This window comes from Vipera ursinii (genome assembly GCF_947247035.1).
Source record: "Vipera ursinii genome assembly, chromosome: 6".
Lineage (NCBI taxonomy): Eukaryota > Metazoa > Chordata > Lepidosauria > Squamata > Viperidae > Vipera > Vipera ursinii.
This window is the reverse complement of record NC_139515.1, coordinates 52,975,758-52,992,266: the sequence shown is the minus strand read 5'-3', so window position 1 is coordinate 52,992,266 and position 16,509 is coordinate 52,975,758. Positions and strand designations below refer to the sequence as shown.

General features: G+C 34.5%; 1 protein-coding gene across 1 annotated transcript in view; it reads left to right on the top strand.

The window, feature by feature from the left end:
- Positions 1-15,828, top strand: part of DCN (decorin) — a 28,320-nt gene extending 12,492 nt beyond the window's left edge. Inside the window, exons 4-8 of the mRNA XM_083365821.1 lie at positions 8,080-8,293; positions 10,198-10,311; positions 11,683-11,776; positions 12,771-12,909; positions 14,267-15,828. Coding sequence (XP_083221947.1) covers positions 8,080-8,293; positions 10,198-10,311; positions 11,683-11,776; positions 12,771-12,909; positions 14,267-14,461 — 756 coding nt within the window. The 3' untranslated portion in view covers positions 14,462-15,828. The remainder of the gene's footprint in view (positions 1-8,079; positions 8,294-10,197; positions 10,312-11,682; positions 11,777-12,770; positions 12,910-14,266) is intronic.
- Positions 15,829-16,509: the final 681 nt, after the last annotated feature.

Genomic DNA, 16,509 nt, shown 5'->3' with positions numbered 1-16,509 from the left:
GTATTTCCAAATATTATTTACAAAGAAACAATAGATAGGGGGTATGGATGAGGGGTATGTCTTCATCTCCATCTTCCAGGGCCACTTGGTTAGCTACTGTGAAAAAACAATGCTGGTCTTGGCCTTTTCTGACGAGTTTGTTCTTACATTGTTTGTTCTTATGTTACATTGAAGCTGATCTATGACTTTCTCTTCTGTTGGCTATTAATCCATTGGTTCAAATTATGTTATTTAGTATTATATTACTTAGGCAACTAGTTCAAAAGAATAAGTTTAGAGAGCCCTGATTTAAAGTTCTTTAAGATTCACAATTCTTTGGATTGCTTCTTATGATGATTAACACAGAATGTTCTACACAGCTGATTCAGACAGACAATAGGTCAAACTTATCAGAAGGTCCTAAATTCTAATCCTAGATCCTAGAAACAGAATGTATTAAAGAAGTGATGTGGAAGGGCATCACAACAATTCAACAGTGTCTAATGGAATACATCAAGCCTAGTACTAACCTAATTTAATAGTTTTTCATTCACATCACATATGGATGGAACTAAACTACTGATATGGCAACAGTATATAATTTCTCTGAAACCTGGTCCAGATCAACTCTGCCTTGTTTCTAATTGATACTGTTATTACATGATCAAGGATATTAAACATTTTTTTAAAAAAAGCATATCAATTTCAACTTGGAAGCTGCAACTTGCTACAAGCAAATGCAGTTCAGTTCACTTTTAATTGAGATTGATATAATTGAAAGAGTAGGATTATGTGTCAAGTTAACATGTTGGTATCAGTGTCTATGGAGAAGTCTTCCTTCCTTCCTTCCTTCCTTCCTTCCTTCCTTCCTTCCTTCCTTCCTTCCTTCCTTCCTTCCTTCCTTCCTTCCTTCCTTCCTTCCAAAAGAAATTGCTAGGCAGCCTTTATTTGTATTGTGGAAAAAAAGACAATCCAAGTTCAGTAATGTTCACTGACTGGTATTAAAACAGACTTGATTTTACTCTGCCAGTGGATGTTCTTGCAATTTTTATCTTGGACTGAAAAGCATTCCTATTCCTTCACATGACTGGTAAATGGTTTTAGGAAGGGATGATGGGGTGGGGGAGGGTCCTTGCTAGTGCTGTTAAACTGTGCATGAACTTTTCTTCTCCAAAATGTGGCCATTGCTGCTTAGAACCTAGAATTAAAACCATATGCATCTTTGGATATGCACAACAGACCCATCTGCAAAACATACCTCCTGTTTTTACTGATGATGAACAGGAAATGATATACATCAGGGACACAATACACTACAACACAAAATGTTCAAAATGGCAGTTTCTTTACTTTTTGCTGACACTTTCCCTCCTCACTTTTTCCCCCAGAGCTGTTTAGAACATTTTGATTTTCATTCATGTTCCTTTCTTTAACATGTGCTACTTTTACAGATATCTTGTATATAACTAATGATGAAAGAATTTCAAATGGCTAAAAATCAAAGCATAAAGACAGGAGCCATCTGTTTTTCCCAGTCTTGCAAACAAGATGATACATTTAGTGAATAAAAATGTTTTGCAGCTGTATTACAATAGTTAGAATAATATATAAGTGCACATGTCCATGAAAAAGTATTGTGCCCCAAATATTTCAAAGCTGTTTTCTTAACACTGAAGTGTACAATGAGGAAATAGGTAAGCAGAAATAATAGCATGAGATTTATGTAACAGTTTCTAAATTTATAATTTATTAAAAAGAGAAAGCAAATAGGTTTTTCTATATAAGTCATATATATCTGGTTCTCTTTGTGTTTATTGTTGTCACAAAAAGTATAGGGCTGAACATGATAGACAAGAGTAGTAGATTGATTCTGGACCCACCCAGAGTTGGTTAGAAGATGGGTGGCTATATAAATGTGTTAAATAAGTAATTCTTGCTAGTGATTGGATGATTTTGTTCACATGTTGTTTTTATTCAGTTGCGCTCAACTCACTGAATGATGCTATCCTTGTGGTCTAAATGAACCAGAAACCCACCTCTTCTGTATTCTTCCACTTCTCTTTCTACATTAAGTTTGGGGTAGGCATGCCTTTATCACCTCCTAACAAAAGCAAAGCTGTCATGAGGGAGAGGAAGTTTGGTTCCTGCTTGCAGATCAGAACTCTTTCTTAGCAGAATTGTTTCTGCTAAGTTCTGCTGCAGAGATTTGTGTAAGAAGGCATAAGAATTCCTAATCATGTAGGGATAATATAGTGTTTTTACTTTTTAAAATTATATTTGCATTTTATTCTGTTTTATGTTTTATAAGTTTGTCTGTTTCTGGTACATTATTTAATTTTTCTTCTTCAATTTTTTTATGTCGTAGCATTTTGGTTTGATATAATCATAACAGCCTTTGCTGTAGTTGGTTATTATTTTTGTATTATTGTTTGCTGTCATTGACAATGACATTTTTGGTTGAATGATTGGTTGTTTTTATTGTGCTGCAGTTGTCAAAAATGCCAATGCAGTCCTAGACTGCATTAACAAAAGGATAAAATCAAAGATCATGTGAAGTGTTAGTACCATTTTATAATGCCTGGATAAGACCACAGTTTTGATCGCTACAATATAAAAAAGATGTTGGGATGCTAGAAAGAGGGCAGAGAAGAAAAACAAAGATGTTTAGGGGATTGGAGGCTAAAACATAGAAAGAACAGTTGAAGGAGTTGGATATTTAGTTTAATGAAAAGAAGGACTAGATGGTGACACGATAGCATTCCAATATCTAAGACGCTACCACAGAGAAGAGGGGGCCATTCTATTTTCCAAAGCACCTGAAGACAGAACAAAAAGCAATGGATGGAAACTAATCAAGGAGAGAACCAAACTAGATCTAAGGAGAACTTTCCTGACATTTAGAACAATTAATCAGTGGAATGACTTGTCTCCAGAAGTTGTGGGTACTCTATCACTGGAGACTTTTAAGAAGAGATTGGACAACCATTTGTCTGAAATGGTATAGGATTTCCTGAATGAGCAGAGGTTTGAATTTGAAGACCTTCAAGATCCCTTCCAACTCTGTTATTCTGTTTGTGACTATTTCACAAGAATTGTCTGAATTCTTAGGTCATGCTTGAATTATCAGTAATAACATTTAACTATTTGTCTTTAAAAAAAATCTAAAGGGTCTTCTCCAAACTGTTTTTGACTTATACATTTAAAATATTTAAGTATTAGTTTCATTTTCCAGGCATCTGGTGAACAATCTGACTTTATTTTATCTTGTATGGATTTATTTGTTCTTCTAGTCCAAGGTATTCTCAATTATTTTCTTCAACAGCACAGTTAAAAGGCATATTGTTTTCTTCCTTCAGTTTTTGGAATGGTCCAGTTTTCACAGCCATATACTGTATTACAACTCAAAAATCATAGTCTTAATAATATGTACATTTATCATCAGTATATTTCTGCACTTTAGTCATAATCTTTCTTCCAAATGGCATCTCTCTATTTTATGGATATAGTTAATCATTCTAAGACTAAGAAGAAAAAGTCTTGTTATTTTTCTCTGTGTATTTGCAATGCAGGAGTATTTCCTGTTAATATAATCTTTGCTGTTGTTACATATCAATGTTTGCACTCTCTCTTTTCACCTTCAGCAAAAGATTTATTAAAGTTTTGTTCATTTCCACTTCTCAGAAAGATGCCAAGGTAACTGGAGTTGATACTGTTTCTTACTAAACGCTGCTTGTTAGTAATGTGGCCCTGCCTCATCTGATTTCAAATTATACACCTGGTAGAATAGAACATCTTGAGCATTATCTTAATAGTATGTGATATAAGTGCAATTGTTTGGTGATTTGAGTACAGTTTAGCACTGTTTTTACTTGAACTGGAAAAGAAATAGCTTGACCACCTTTCTATTTTCCATATGTGGAATCTAATAAAATTTTAAACTCTTATTCTAGTATTTCAATAATTCCTACATTTTGATTTGGAGATTTGTAGGGCTTCTGACTCAAATAGCAGGTGGCAGCACTGGCTATGGGGCCTTTTGCACAAATCCATTTCATGTATCAATGATAGTCACTCATGCCTGTCACTTTCCAATTAGAATTCTGCAATGTGGTCTATATAGGCTGCTATTGAACATTCAGAAGCTTCAGCTGATCCTGAGTAGAATGGTATACATTATTTTTATTTATTTTATTTATTTATTTTATTACATTTATATACCGCCCTTTCCCGGAGGACTCAGGGCAGTTTACAGGGTAATTAAAAACCAAAATACAAAAGTTAAAAAAACCAAGTTTAAAAAAATTAAATTTATCCCTGTATAAGTAAAACCCCAATTAAAATAAATTAATCCTCAGCCTGGGCCAGAGAGCTCAAAGAGCCAGGTCTTCAGGTCCCGGTGGAATGAACGGAGGTCGGGGGCAGTCCTCAGCTCCACTGGCAGCTGGTTCCAATTGCTGCTGGAGGTGCACTGGTTCCCAGGTGTGTTTCCAAGGTGCAATTCAAGGTTCTGATTTACATAGCACAGGGCCAGACTCTTTGTGAAATGCCTCTTTCCTAGGGTTTTTGTCCAGGCCACCAGATATGATATGTGGGTGCAGTCCAGGTCCCTTCTATCAAACATTATTATGTGGTGGTATCTAGAAGAGGTTTCTTCTCTGTTGTAGCACCTTCACTATGGAGCAACCTCTCCTCACCCTGAGATCCAGATGGCCTAGATCATCTTGGAGATTAGGAAAGCTGTGAAACATCTTCCTCCAGGTCCCAGGCCAGGATGTTTGTTGAGCTCAATGTTCATACAGTTTATTGGAAATTTGCTATATTGCCTTGGTTAATTGGTTTTTGTTTTGTTTTTTAAAAATATTTTGTTTTTGTGATTAAGGGCTCCTTTAAATTTATTATTCATTGTTGTTAGTTGCCTAGGATTATGTATTTAAGATGAGCAAACTAGATAAATTGTTTAAATAAATACATAAATAAATAAAATTTAAAAGTCAAGGGTTCATTTAAAGTATTTATTAAAAGTCTTTTAAAGTATTTATTTATCTCAGACAAAGTCTGTAAAGGCTTATTTTTGGAAGAGTGATAGGACAAAATGACTTCGTTATGAACAAAACTTTCCTGGATTCAGCTTTATTGTAAGAATAATGTAGAAACCAGTTGTTTCTGAGGCCTAGGAGGGCCAATATGTAAACATGTCTCAACTGCTTCCCAAGGCTTCCAAGCAACTTGACAGGCATACATTAATTCAAGAGACTTTAAAGTATAAGCATGTAATCATCTGTCTTCTTTGGACTGTACTGGGCAATCAACTGCTGGACTTGATGCTTCATTCTTGTTTGGAGCATACATTTTAAGATAGTCAAGTGAGGTCTGTGAATCTTCTGCAGAATTTAGCTGAAACCTGAAATAGGCATTACATGTTTGGAGACCTGTCTCCCAGCCCTGGCTGTGAAGGGCAGATTTCCCCAGGACTAAAAAAAAGAATGAAGGTTAAAGAAAGATAGCATGAGAAATAAATAAGATGAAGAAACATGATTTAATAACTAGCAAAATCTTGAGGGATGAAGCCTTTCAGAAGGAAAGAAACAGAAATAATACCTATATATCTACATCTAAACCTACATAACCTACATCTATACTATCTACATATTTCAGCCCAGAAAACCAAGTGAATGAACTTAGTAAGACTGTTAGAAATATTTGATTTTAAAAGGAACAAATAAAAGCAATACATTTGTTAGAATCTACTATCAACTATCCAACCAAGGAGAGGATGTGAATAATGCATTTAAACCACGGTCAAGTAGCCTATTACTTCCCCCCATAAACATAGGGATTTTCACTGCAATCTACATTGTTCAAGCTATTGTTAAAACGTTTGGTTAACAAAAATGCTTCTATGTTATCCTTTCAACATTACATTAGGTGACACTTTCAAAACAAAAAGAAGGAAAGACATTTTCATGATATAATGTTGTGGAAGTGGTGGATTTATTTTTTTTACCAATCATATAGTATGTACCCCCAAAAAGGAAGTTTGTGCAGTCACAATTTATGTAATCTCATTTGTGTGTTTTTGTGTTGACAAAACAAGTTGATTTGTATTGCTCCAGTAATTGTCCAGAGGACAAGATAATCTTTGAGACCCAGCTTTAAATATTCCTATTAGTTTTATAGAGGGAAAATAATTCAGACATATGTTTTCTAGCTCTTCTCAATGTTTCAAAACTAGTAGAAATGAAGTTGATCAAATTTCAACTTCAAGCATTTTTTTAAGGAATTGAGGGGTGGAATTAGTAAAAAGCTGTGCCCAAAGAAATCCCCTAATTGTGTAAAAAGATTGTTTAAACTGTTCACTAGGGAAAAGAAGAACTGTACAACTAGATTCATTTCTGATATTAGGACTTGGAGCCTGAATTTCTCTCAACTGAATACTCATGTAATATACACAGTGGTGGGATTCACATACGTGAATAACCGGTTCTCTGTGTGGATGCCACTTCCGGAAGTCGATTCTGAGCCTGGGCAACAAAAACTTAGCTACCGGTTCTGCTAAACTGATACGAACTGGCTGAATCCCATCACTGAATATACAGTATTTGCATTTCAACTATACGTGCATGTTAATTCAGATTCAGCTGCATGAGCCTTAAAGATGTCTAGAGAAACATTTTGTTTCATCATTCAAAAATTGTAATTAGTTTGAAATATTTTATTTACATTTGTTTCTCAACCTGAAACCTAATTCAGTCATGTTAGCATTCAGACTTAGATGTCCCAGCTTTGGTTTAATATTAGTATCTATGGCTCAAATTGCCACCAGAGACTTGACTCTATGAGCTGTGATGATCTAGTTCAATAGTTCCTTAAATTGATAGATAAATGCTCTTTAAAGGTAGCAGATGTGTAAGGATAAGATGCTCAAAGTTCTTTTATTATCTGGCATACCACCATTCACAACATGGCTAGAGAATAGATATTACATAGAGGGGGGAGGGCATTCTACTTTCAGCAGGGTTTTTTTGCCCACAGTACAAGGGGAGAGAAATAAGATAAACCACCACTCGGTGCATAGAAGTATGTCTCTTTCCCTTTGGCTCAGACAACCCTGTTCAAGTCGCTCATTGCTATTTCCCACAGGCCCAATGATTTACACTTTCACAGCTTCAGGCTTCCACAGGCAGCACCAATCCAATAGCAACGACCTTCTAGATTAATAGGATATCACCATTGGATATCTGGGGAAAAAAGTCCAACGAGCCTGAGTCAATTTTAGATGTGATTTAACATGGAAAGGGGGCACGATGATTCAGGGGTTAAAGACACTGAGCTTGTCAGCTGCAAAGCTGACAGCCCATGTTTGAGACCAAGTACTGCATGACAGGATGAGCTTCTGTTACTTGCCCCAACTTCTACCCACCTAGCAGTTTGAAAGCATGCAAATGCAAATAGATAAACATGACCACTTTGGTGGGAAGGTAACAGCATTCAGTGTATAGTCATGCTGGCTACATGACCATGGAAATGTCATCACACAACACTGACTCAATCTGCTAAGAAACAGAGATGAGCACCACCCCCTAGAGCCAGATACGACTGGACAGGAAAAAAAAACCTTTACCTTTATCTGTTTTAAAATGAATACAGAAGGATTCAAAAGACTGGTTTTCTGGTTGTGCCCTTAATTTTTAGGTGTCTTACTGAATGAGCTCTCATTCCACTTAAAAATCTAAATAAGATTTCTCAGCAGGTTTTTGTACCCTTCTTCCATTGAAATTTTGAAAATTGAAGTGAGCGTGAGAGAGGCAGTGTCAGGGAAAAGAGTTAAAGTTACTTCCTCTCTGCCAGAATCTTAATCCAAGTATTTCTCCCACTCTACTGGCAGTCATTTTAAAAATTTCAGCCAAACCACATTTCATTTTGCACTCATATAAATACTGACTGCATAAAAGTAGCACTGCCAACATGTACTTCAAAAATAAAATTAAAAACAGGCCATTGGGAGATTAGCATACAAGCATTCTGGTGAATGTTTATAATCTTGCTTCTGATAATATGTTTCCTGTCTGGCATTAACAACTGTCCTACTTTACTATTCAGGCATTGATCCTTGTTAACAACAAAATCAGCAAAATCAGTCCTGGAGCTTTTTCTCCACTCAAGAAACTGGAGAGACTTTATCTTTCCAAAAACAACTTGAAGGAACTTCCAGAAAACATGCCAAAAAGTTTACAGGAATTGCGTGCACATGAAAATGATATTGTCAAATTAAAGAAATCTGCCTTCAGTGGACTGAATAATATGATTGTCATAGGTATGCACCACTACTTATAAATAAAAGTTTATGATAGGAACTTATTAGTTGGCAAAATGGAAAATATTGTTGAAATTTGATGAAATCCAAACTTTGTTAGAGCTTCTTCATTGGTTTGTTGAGGTAACTTTCCAATTAAGTAATTATGTCACAATTAATAGTTCAGTATTAAAAAAATGAGAAACTTTTTTTCTTCATATGTGAGATAAGTAGTACCGTTCACGCTGAGGTCATTAAATTGATGGTTATTTGCATCATACATTACGAAGAGACATTTTGGATTGCATTAGGATATAAATATGAAGAATAACCCAGGATGTTTAAGTGGTACAACCTTTATCCAACCTGACTCTATCTTGGAAGAATCTTCCTTTTGTCTGTCTTTTTGGGTTTTGAAGCAATGTTTTTCTCATTCTCCTGAAACATTTACCATACAAATTGTTCCTTGATGAAGCTTGCTATCATGCATTCAGGGGCAGAGTTCTCCTCAGCTTTCAGTGATCACTTTAGGCTGCTGCAGGCATGCCCTTCTCTCCCAATCACTAGATCTTCCTCTTCGTGGCCAGTTTGGCTTGAGCTGGACAGGAAGTTGGCACCTTCTGCAGAGATACATGTTCACATAATGCCTAAGCAGCACTGTGTCATTTAGGCATGACACAAGTTCTTTGTATACACACATCTAGATTAAACATTAACATTTTTTTTCCAAATACATGACTTGTCTTGTTTTGAAAGAGCAATAGATCTATGTTTTTAAAAAATAGGAAAACCTTTTCTATACAAAAGATTGATATAAACCAGGATGTGGATTTGATCTATATTGCAAACAGATTTATCCCAAATGTAACCATTGCATATTTTAAGATGTTTCTGCCAATTTTAATTCTTCCAGCCCTAGTGACAGATTACAGTATTAGCAAAAGCACTTCCCCACATTCATTCAACTTCTCTATGCCACATGTTAAGGAAAGCAATTTGTGACAGTTTTTCTCACTGCAAATGATGGTTGGAAAAGAAATGAAGGTAGAGGAATCAACCAATCACAGTCTTATATTATCTGCCAGTTGAAGAAACTGAGGAAATGCACGTTAACCGAACTGCAAGGAAATATTTTGTTTTGCTAGTAATATTTAATTTTTTAAGGTAAAGAAAGATAAGAAAAAAAATTAAAGGAAGTATTGCAGAAAATAATGTTATTTATTTCATTGTTTAATGTTTTTGTTTACCACTTACTACATTTATAAAGATTAGAGTCTTTATAAATGTAGAAAAATAACATATTTAATTTAAAAAGAGGGGTGAATAAAAACCACAAAAATGGCTAACACAACATTCATAAAAGGAAGGCCTGGATGAAGGACTGTGTTTAACAGAGGACTAATGATAAAACCATTGGTGCCTTAGATATTCTCTAGGGGAGTCATCACAAAATGGCAATTTGCAATCTGAGGAATCTACCTGGCTGGTAGCAGGAAGGGTCATCTGTCAGTTCTCCTGGTTCCAGATCACTTAGGGCCCTTAATATTAAAATCAGCAGCCTTATCTGGCAATTGATAGCTACTCCATACATTAGATCAATAATACTGTTTCACTTTTTAGGATTGCCAATAAGCATTCGAATATTTTTAATTAATAACATTTCACATATCTAAAAATCAGAGAATACTGTCAGGTAAAGGAATTTCCGATAGAGGTCTGCAATCTGAATCCTATTGCCTTTTATCCATTTCCTTCAAAATCAAGAATACTTTTATAGAGATGCAACAATAAATTGCATTTGTTTTCCTTATATATAGCAAAATTGAGTAGAAAAGTTAGAATTAGTATATTATATAACTTGGTGATGGTGATTATATAAATAAGTATACTGCTTATTTTTTTATTTTTTTGGTAATGTGTTTTAGAATTGGGCACCAATCCATTAAAAAGTTCAGGGATTGAAAATGGAGCCTTTCAAGGGATGAAGAAGCTCTCCTACATCCGTATTTCAGACACAAATATAACTTCCATTCCTAAAGGTAAAATCACTGTTTTTAGAGGTTATGTGGAACATCAACATTCAAGTACCCTATTGTCCATATTTCATTTTTTGTTTTGAAATATATATAAAATAAGTGATGTCTACATATAAGGAATATATCATGTGAGAAAATCTTAATGTTCTGAAATTAGGATCAAATGCATTTTAATCTTAGTAATACCTTAAATTGGTATTTGGATATTTTTATTCTCAATTTACCTTTCAAAACAGTGGCTAGTAATGAAAATGATACATATGTTCAACTTTTTATTTTACTAATGTTTTGAGTTGATTATCTTTATATAACTTGCCATTTACCACTATGGCATCAGATAAAGGAATGCATAGATGCAAAGAATGCCTATTAAATAGAGTACCTCAGCTGAGAGACTGGAATTCCATAGGAGGGATGTTGCAAAAGGAACATAGCTTCTTTATAACTTCTCTGAATCTTTGCAGTATACGCATTTCCAGTTTATGTGTGTTTGTTGTGGAATGGAATAGAGGAAAACGAAGTGGCTAAATTAGTTTTCAAATCTTTCTTACAGAATCATTTATTAAATGGATTTGTTACTGTAAGAGTCAAAATGTATAGCCTGTCTTCAGTTTATTGGAGGCAAATGATATTCCAATTTCAGTCTCTCTACTTCAGCAATTATTGTTAACAAATCTCAAGAAGCAGGATTGCACCAAACTCAGTATGCTACTATCAGTATATCAGTGGCAGAGTTGAAACAATACAAATAAATGAGCTAAGAACGAAAGTGCACTTTCAGCATATCCATCTTGTCCCTTGTCCTTATATCGATAGCATATATCCAGTCTTCAGTGTTTATCAAGGTGATTTGTACTACATACAGTATGTTGATCCCTCACTTGATATATGATGTAAGACATGTCACAGCAAACAAATTAAGCATTCTAGCAAATTAAACATTCTAAGATTGATGCAATACTTTCCAAAATTCACTCTTCTTAAACAGTAGAAAACATGGAGGAATCCTTTCACATCTAACAAGAGTGTATGTTAATTGCAGTAAAGACATGGTGAAGAGTTAATCCGAAAATCATTCATACTTCTGACTATAATTTCTCAATATGTTTTAAATGGAAAAGGTCATTGAATTTCAGTAGGTCCTTCTTGTTGCATGACTGTATTATCATAAGAACGTAAGCAAATGAGCTTAAAGGCAATTTGTATGTAAGATATCTAGAGTGACCCAGTGCCAACAGTAAAAAATGATGTTAATTAAACTGCAAAAAAAATCATCTGTGTCACATGATGCATAAAAAATAATGTTTCTAGGAATTTTGCAGTTGTATGCAATATATATATATACACACAAACACATTTTTTTAAAAATTGTAGGTCTTCCTGTGTCTCTGACGGAACTTCATCTTGATGGCAACAAAATCAGCAAAATTGATACAGATACCTTAAGTGAACTTCCCAATTTGTCTAAGTATGCTTTTTTATATATAAATATATATATACATATATATATAAATCTATTAAGGCAGATCTGACTTTGTAACAGACATTTTAAAATACTAGTTTAACTATTTAAATTAACTAGTTTTTCACATTAACTAGTTTTTTCTAATCTTGAACAGTTATTCTTCATTATTTTAATATCTTTATCAAGGTAAGTTAAAATTCAATAACCAAATACCTTAAAAACTGATGTGAGTTAGAAAATATTTAACGGGTGATGCTATGGAGGTTTCTTTAAGGTTTAAAAAGCTTAATTTATCTATTAAAATTTCCATCCAAAAGACAGTCAAAATATTATGTCTGTGCCTTGTTTGTGGTCAAGCAGAACCGAGGGTCTGAAGAGATAACATGCAGCCCATGTATATTCTAGGTAAAGGTTCCCCCGCACATGCGTGCTAGTCGTTTCCAACTCTAGGGGCCGGTGCTCATCTCCGTTTCAAAGCTGAAGAGCCAGCGCTTGTCTGAGGACATCTCCGTGGTCATGTGGCTGGCATGACTAGATGCCAAAGGCGCATGGAATGCTGTTACCTTCCCACCATAGTGGTCCCTATTTTTCTACTTGCATTTCTACGTGCTTTCAAACTGCTAGGTTGGCAGAAGCGGGGACAAGTAACAGACGCTCACTCTGTTACGTGGAACTCAGGATTCGACCCGCCAAACTGCCAACCTTCTGATCGACAAGCTCAACATCCTAACTCACTGAGCCACCGCGTCCCTTCATGTATATTCTACCCTTCTCTAAAACATTAGTTTTTGTTTTTTTTTAAAAAAACACTTTCCTTTTGCTGGGACCTTCATAACTCTTTAAACTATATACAGGGCATGTGGCTTCTGTGGAACTGCACACGTCAGCTTGCAGCATAGGTAAAAATGCATATAATGCAAATGAAATCACAACAAATCAAGGTGATAAATTATGTTTAATGAACATATAGAAACAAACTTTTACTTTCTCCTTATAGGCTTGGTCTCAGTTACAATCAGATTGCTAGTGTGGAAAATGGATCTTTAATCAATGTACCACATTTGAGAGAACTCCATTTAGACAACAATAAATTGGCCAAAGTACCTGCTGGACTAGGAGAACACAAATACATACAGGTAAAGTATATCATAAGGAGAATAATTAGAAATATTGTTAAACACAGATAAAATACACTTTATTAGAGAGGTAACTAGGCCTAAAAAAGACATGTGCAGAAAAATGCTGCATTTTGGCTTTAGAATGATAGCCTGAGTAATTGCCATTTTAATAACATGATCAAGCATATGTTGATGGAAAAGAAAGGTCTGAGGTTGGTCCAGGAAACAACAGCAAACCTGAAAGAAAGCAAGTCTGGCTTCATGATAAATATCTAGACGAGAGTTTGCACAGAAACCTTAACCCCAGAGTTTATAATAAATGTGCAATAATACTTACATATTGTATTTATAAAGATAATATGAAATATTAATTCCCTGAATGCAAAACACGATGCTTAGCACTTTGCAACTTTCTGATTGTCAATATTACCTAATTTAGTAACTTATTTTGAATTTAATTATGCTGGGAAACCTTGGAGATTTTACATTGCTAGAGAGATAATTTTATAATAAAACATAACTTAACTTCTTTTTTGCTATCTTGTAATTGGAAGTGTACAAAAAAAGCTTACAACAAACCCATGATAATTTCATCATTTTTCTGTCATATTAAATCATATTGGTTAAGGCAGGGGGGTCAAATTGCTGGCCTGCAGGCCGGATGTGTCATGCGGAAGCCGCACCTACCCCATTGCCGGCAATGGCAAAACCGTCCCGATACATTGCGCGACATCACATGACGTCGTGAGTTTGACATGTCTGGGTTAAGGCATATAGAATCATGATTTGGAAGTGATTACTTAGGGCATGAAGTCCAATCTCCAGTAAAATAAATGTTTATTGCAGCATTTAATGTTGATGATGTTTCATTTTATGATATAATTTTTTTAGCACAGTTAGTTCAATTTTGTAGTGGTCAAGAGAATCTCAAAAAACATTATCAAAGAATACTTTATTACTCTCAATATTAACAAATGAAGATTTTCAGATCCCTGAATTCTGCAGAAGGATATGAAATATCTGTAAATAGAATATGGTAAGAACTCCTACTTTAACATCTTGGAGCTGCTAAAGTCTAGTATCAGAAATTTATGTATCTGAAATATTCAAAGTTGGAAATCTGTGCAATGTAAGTATTTAAAATGTTCAAATATATTCAAGTGACAGAAGATAGTAAGATAAGGCACAGAAATTTCCTTGTTATCTCATGGAAATAAAATGATTCCATGTGTTTATGAGTCCTTTGTTCGCAATGAGAATGGATAAAGTCGAAAAGTATTTTGACACAAACATTTAGATATTCTTATATATTAATTTTGCCTTTTTATAATTGACTACAACAAAAGAGTTTTACTTCTATGTTTTTGATTTTCAGGTTGTCTACCTTCACAACAACAAAATTGCTGCCATTGGCCCTAATGATTTCTGTCCTCTTGGATACAATAGCAAAAAAGCCTCTTATTCAGGAGTAAGCCTGTTTAGTAACCCTGTGCAACACTGGGAAATTCAGCCATCTGCTTTCCGATGCATCTATGAACGATCTGTAATACAACTTGGAAACTACAAATAAATGCACAAAAGCATTTCCACTTAAATACCTGTTGCTTTTTAAAATTGTTGGTAACTATTAAAGCTTAATATTGGAGACTTAACTGCAGAGTGGAGATTATTATATTTGTAAACGACCCATGAGATAATTTCTAGAGAAAATAAGTGAATTTACTTTGGTTTTTGCTTCATCAAAAACACATGATATAGTTTGTGTTATCTCTCCCTTAGGTGAGCACAACAGATTTTTTCCCAATATTCCCCTGTGCATGAGATTTGGGGGTAAATATTGGTCAAGCATTTCATAATTAGAAATGATATAAAGCACATTTTTACTTTGCAGCCACACATAAGAATTATTTGGAGGACAAAATACTGAGGCATACTTATTTTTTTAAAAATAATCAAGTCTTAATAAACTCCCATCTGTTTAAAATTGAAATTATAAGTGCAGGTATCAAAATATCAGATATTCAAATAAACAATACAGAAATGTTGCTTTTGTTAATATTTTTGGTTAAAATGCTACTTTAATATATACCTATTTTCTTTTCTATGATTTTGTGTTTAAATCTTCCCAGATAATTTATGTACAATTAGGAAAATATTCTATACGCTCAAAATATATTCATGACCCTGACTTTTTCTAGAGTATGTCAGCAATGGCTACTGATATTTTTATTTGTGTCCCCATGGAATGGAGACACAATCTTGCCTTTATCATTTAGCATCAGGGAAAGGACTTGTGGCCATGTCCCCAAATTCCTGCATCATTCTCCAATTTTTCATTGTCATCCTAAACTTCTAGGTGACAAAGCGAATGTTTTCAAGCTGCAATTATTATTTTTTATTGTTCACACAATTACTGCTCCAGTTCATAATCTAAAAAAATATATTCAAATAGAATTCCCATTAATTTGGGAATCTTTGAGGAATTATTATGTGGATTGTGACCAGTAAGTCTGCAAGCATGTATAAATTAAGTAACATTGGCCTACTACATTAATAAATTGCTCTTAAATGCAACAGTGGACATCTATCCACTTTAACTAATTTGAATTTTAACAGTTTTCATGTGTAATGTAAAGAAATATTCAGATTATTTGCTCAGCAACACCTAGACTTACAAAGGATCATCAACTGGCCAGACATAGAAGAACATTATCAAAAAACTAATTTTGAAAGCAAAATTTATTTTTACATCACTACAACTGGTTTTATATAGTATTAAGAATATCAAAAATGGCTGTTCATTTCTGGGATCTTTATCTCCAAATTTAACTGTATTTCTTTCAACATGACACATTAAAGAAAAGTTGGATACTTCTTAATTGTTCAAAATACAGTATTTTCAATGTATGTATGTTTTATATTAAACAGTACTGGCAAACTCCAAGATCCTGGTGTGTGTTATATAGGCTCTGCCACCTAAAGCAGCAGAAATAAACCTAATGCAAAGGCACATATTAACAATCATTTTCTAGTGCTATTCAAAGCAGTTGAGTCCAGTTATCATATAACCTGGATCCAGATTTTCATAAAACAAAATAGCTAAAGTTAAAAGCTAGATTATCATTTACACTAATATATGAAAAATACAGATTTTTTTTCTTTTAACAACCCTGTAATCTCTTGCATCGGAGTGGAGTCAAGTGACTGAACAGAGCTGAGCATTTACTGGCCAATGCCCTTCCTAACTCCTTCGTGGAGCTCACAGCAGATATTTTCTCTTTATGCCCAGAGAGAGAAATATCTGCCACCCCCTAGGATTGAACTCACAGCTTCCTGATTGTGAAGTGAGAGCTCCACTTCTAGGCCATCATAGCACTCTTTTTGAAAAAATATAGGCTATGCAATATAAAAAGTGAAAAATATAGAATATGAAATATATATAAAAATTCCTTTTTATGACCCTGTAATCCCTTAGTTCAGGGTAGAGTTGGGTCAACTGGATGGAGCTGAGTGTTTACTGGGTGAATGCCCTTCCTGAAGCCACGGGGAGTACACAGGAGTTTCTTTGTGCTATAAGAGAGAAACAGTTGCTACTACCCAAGACTGAACTCTCAACTT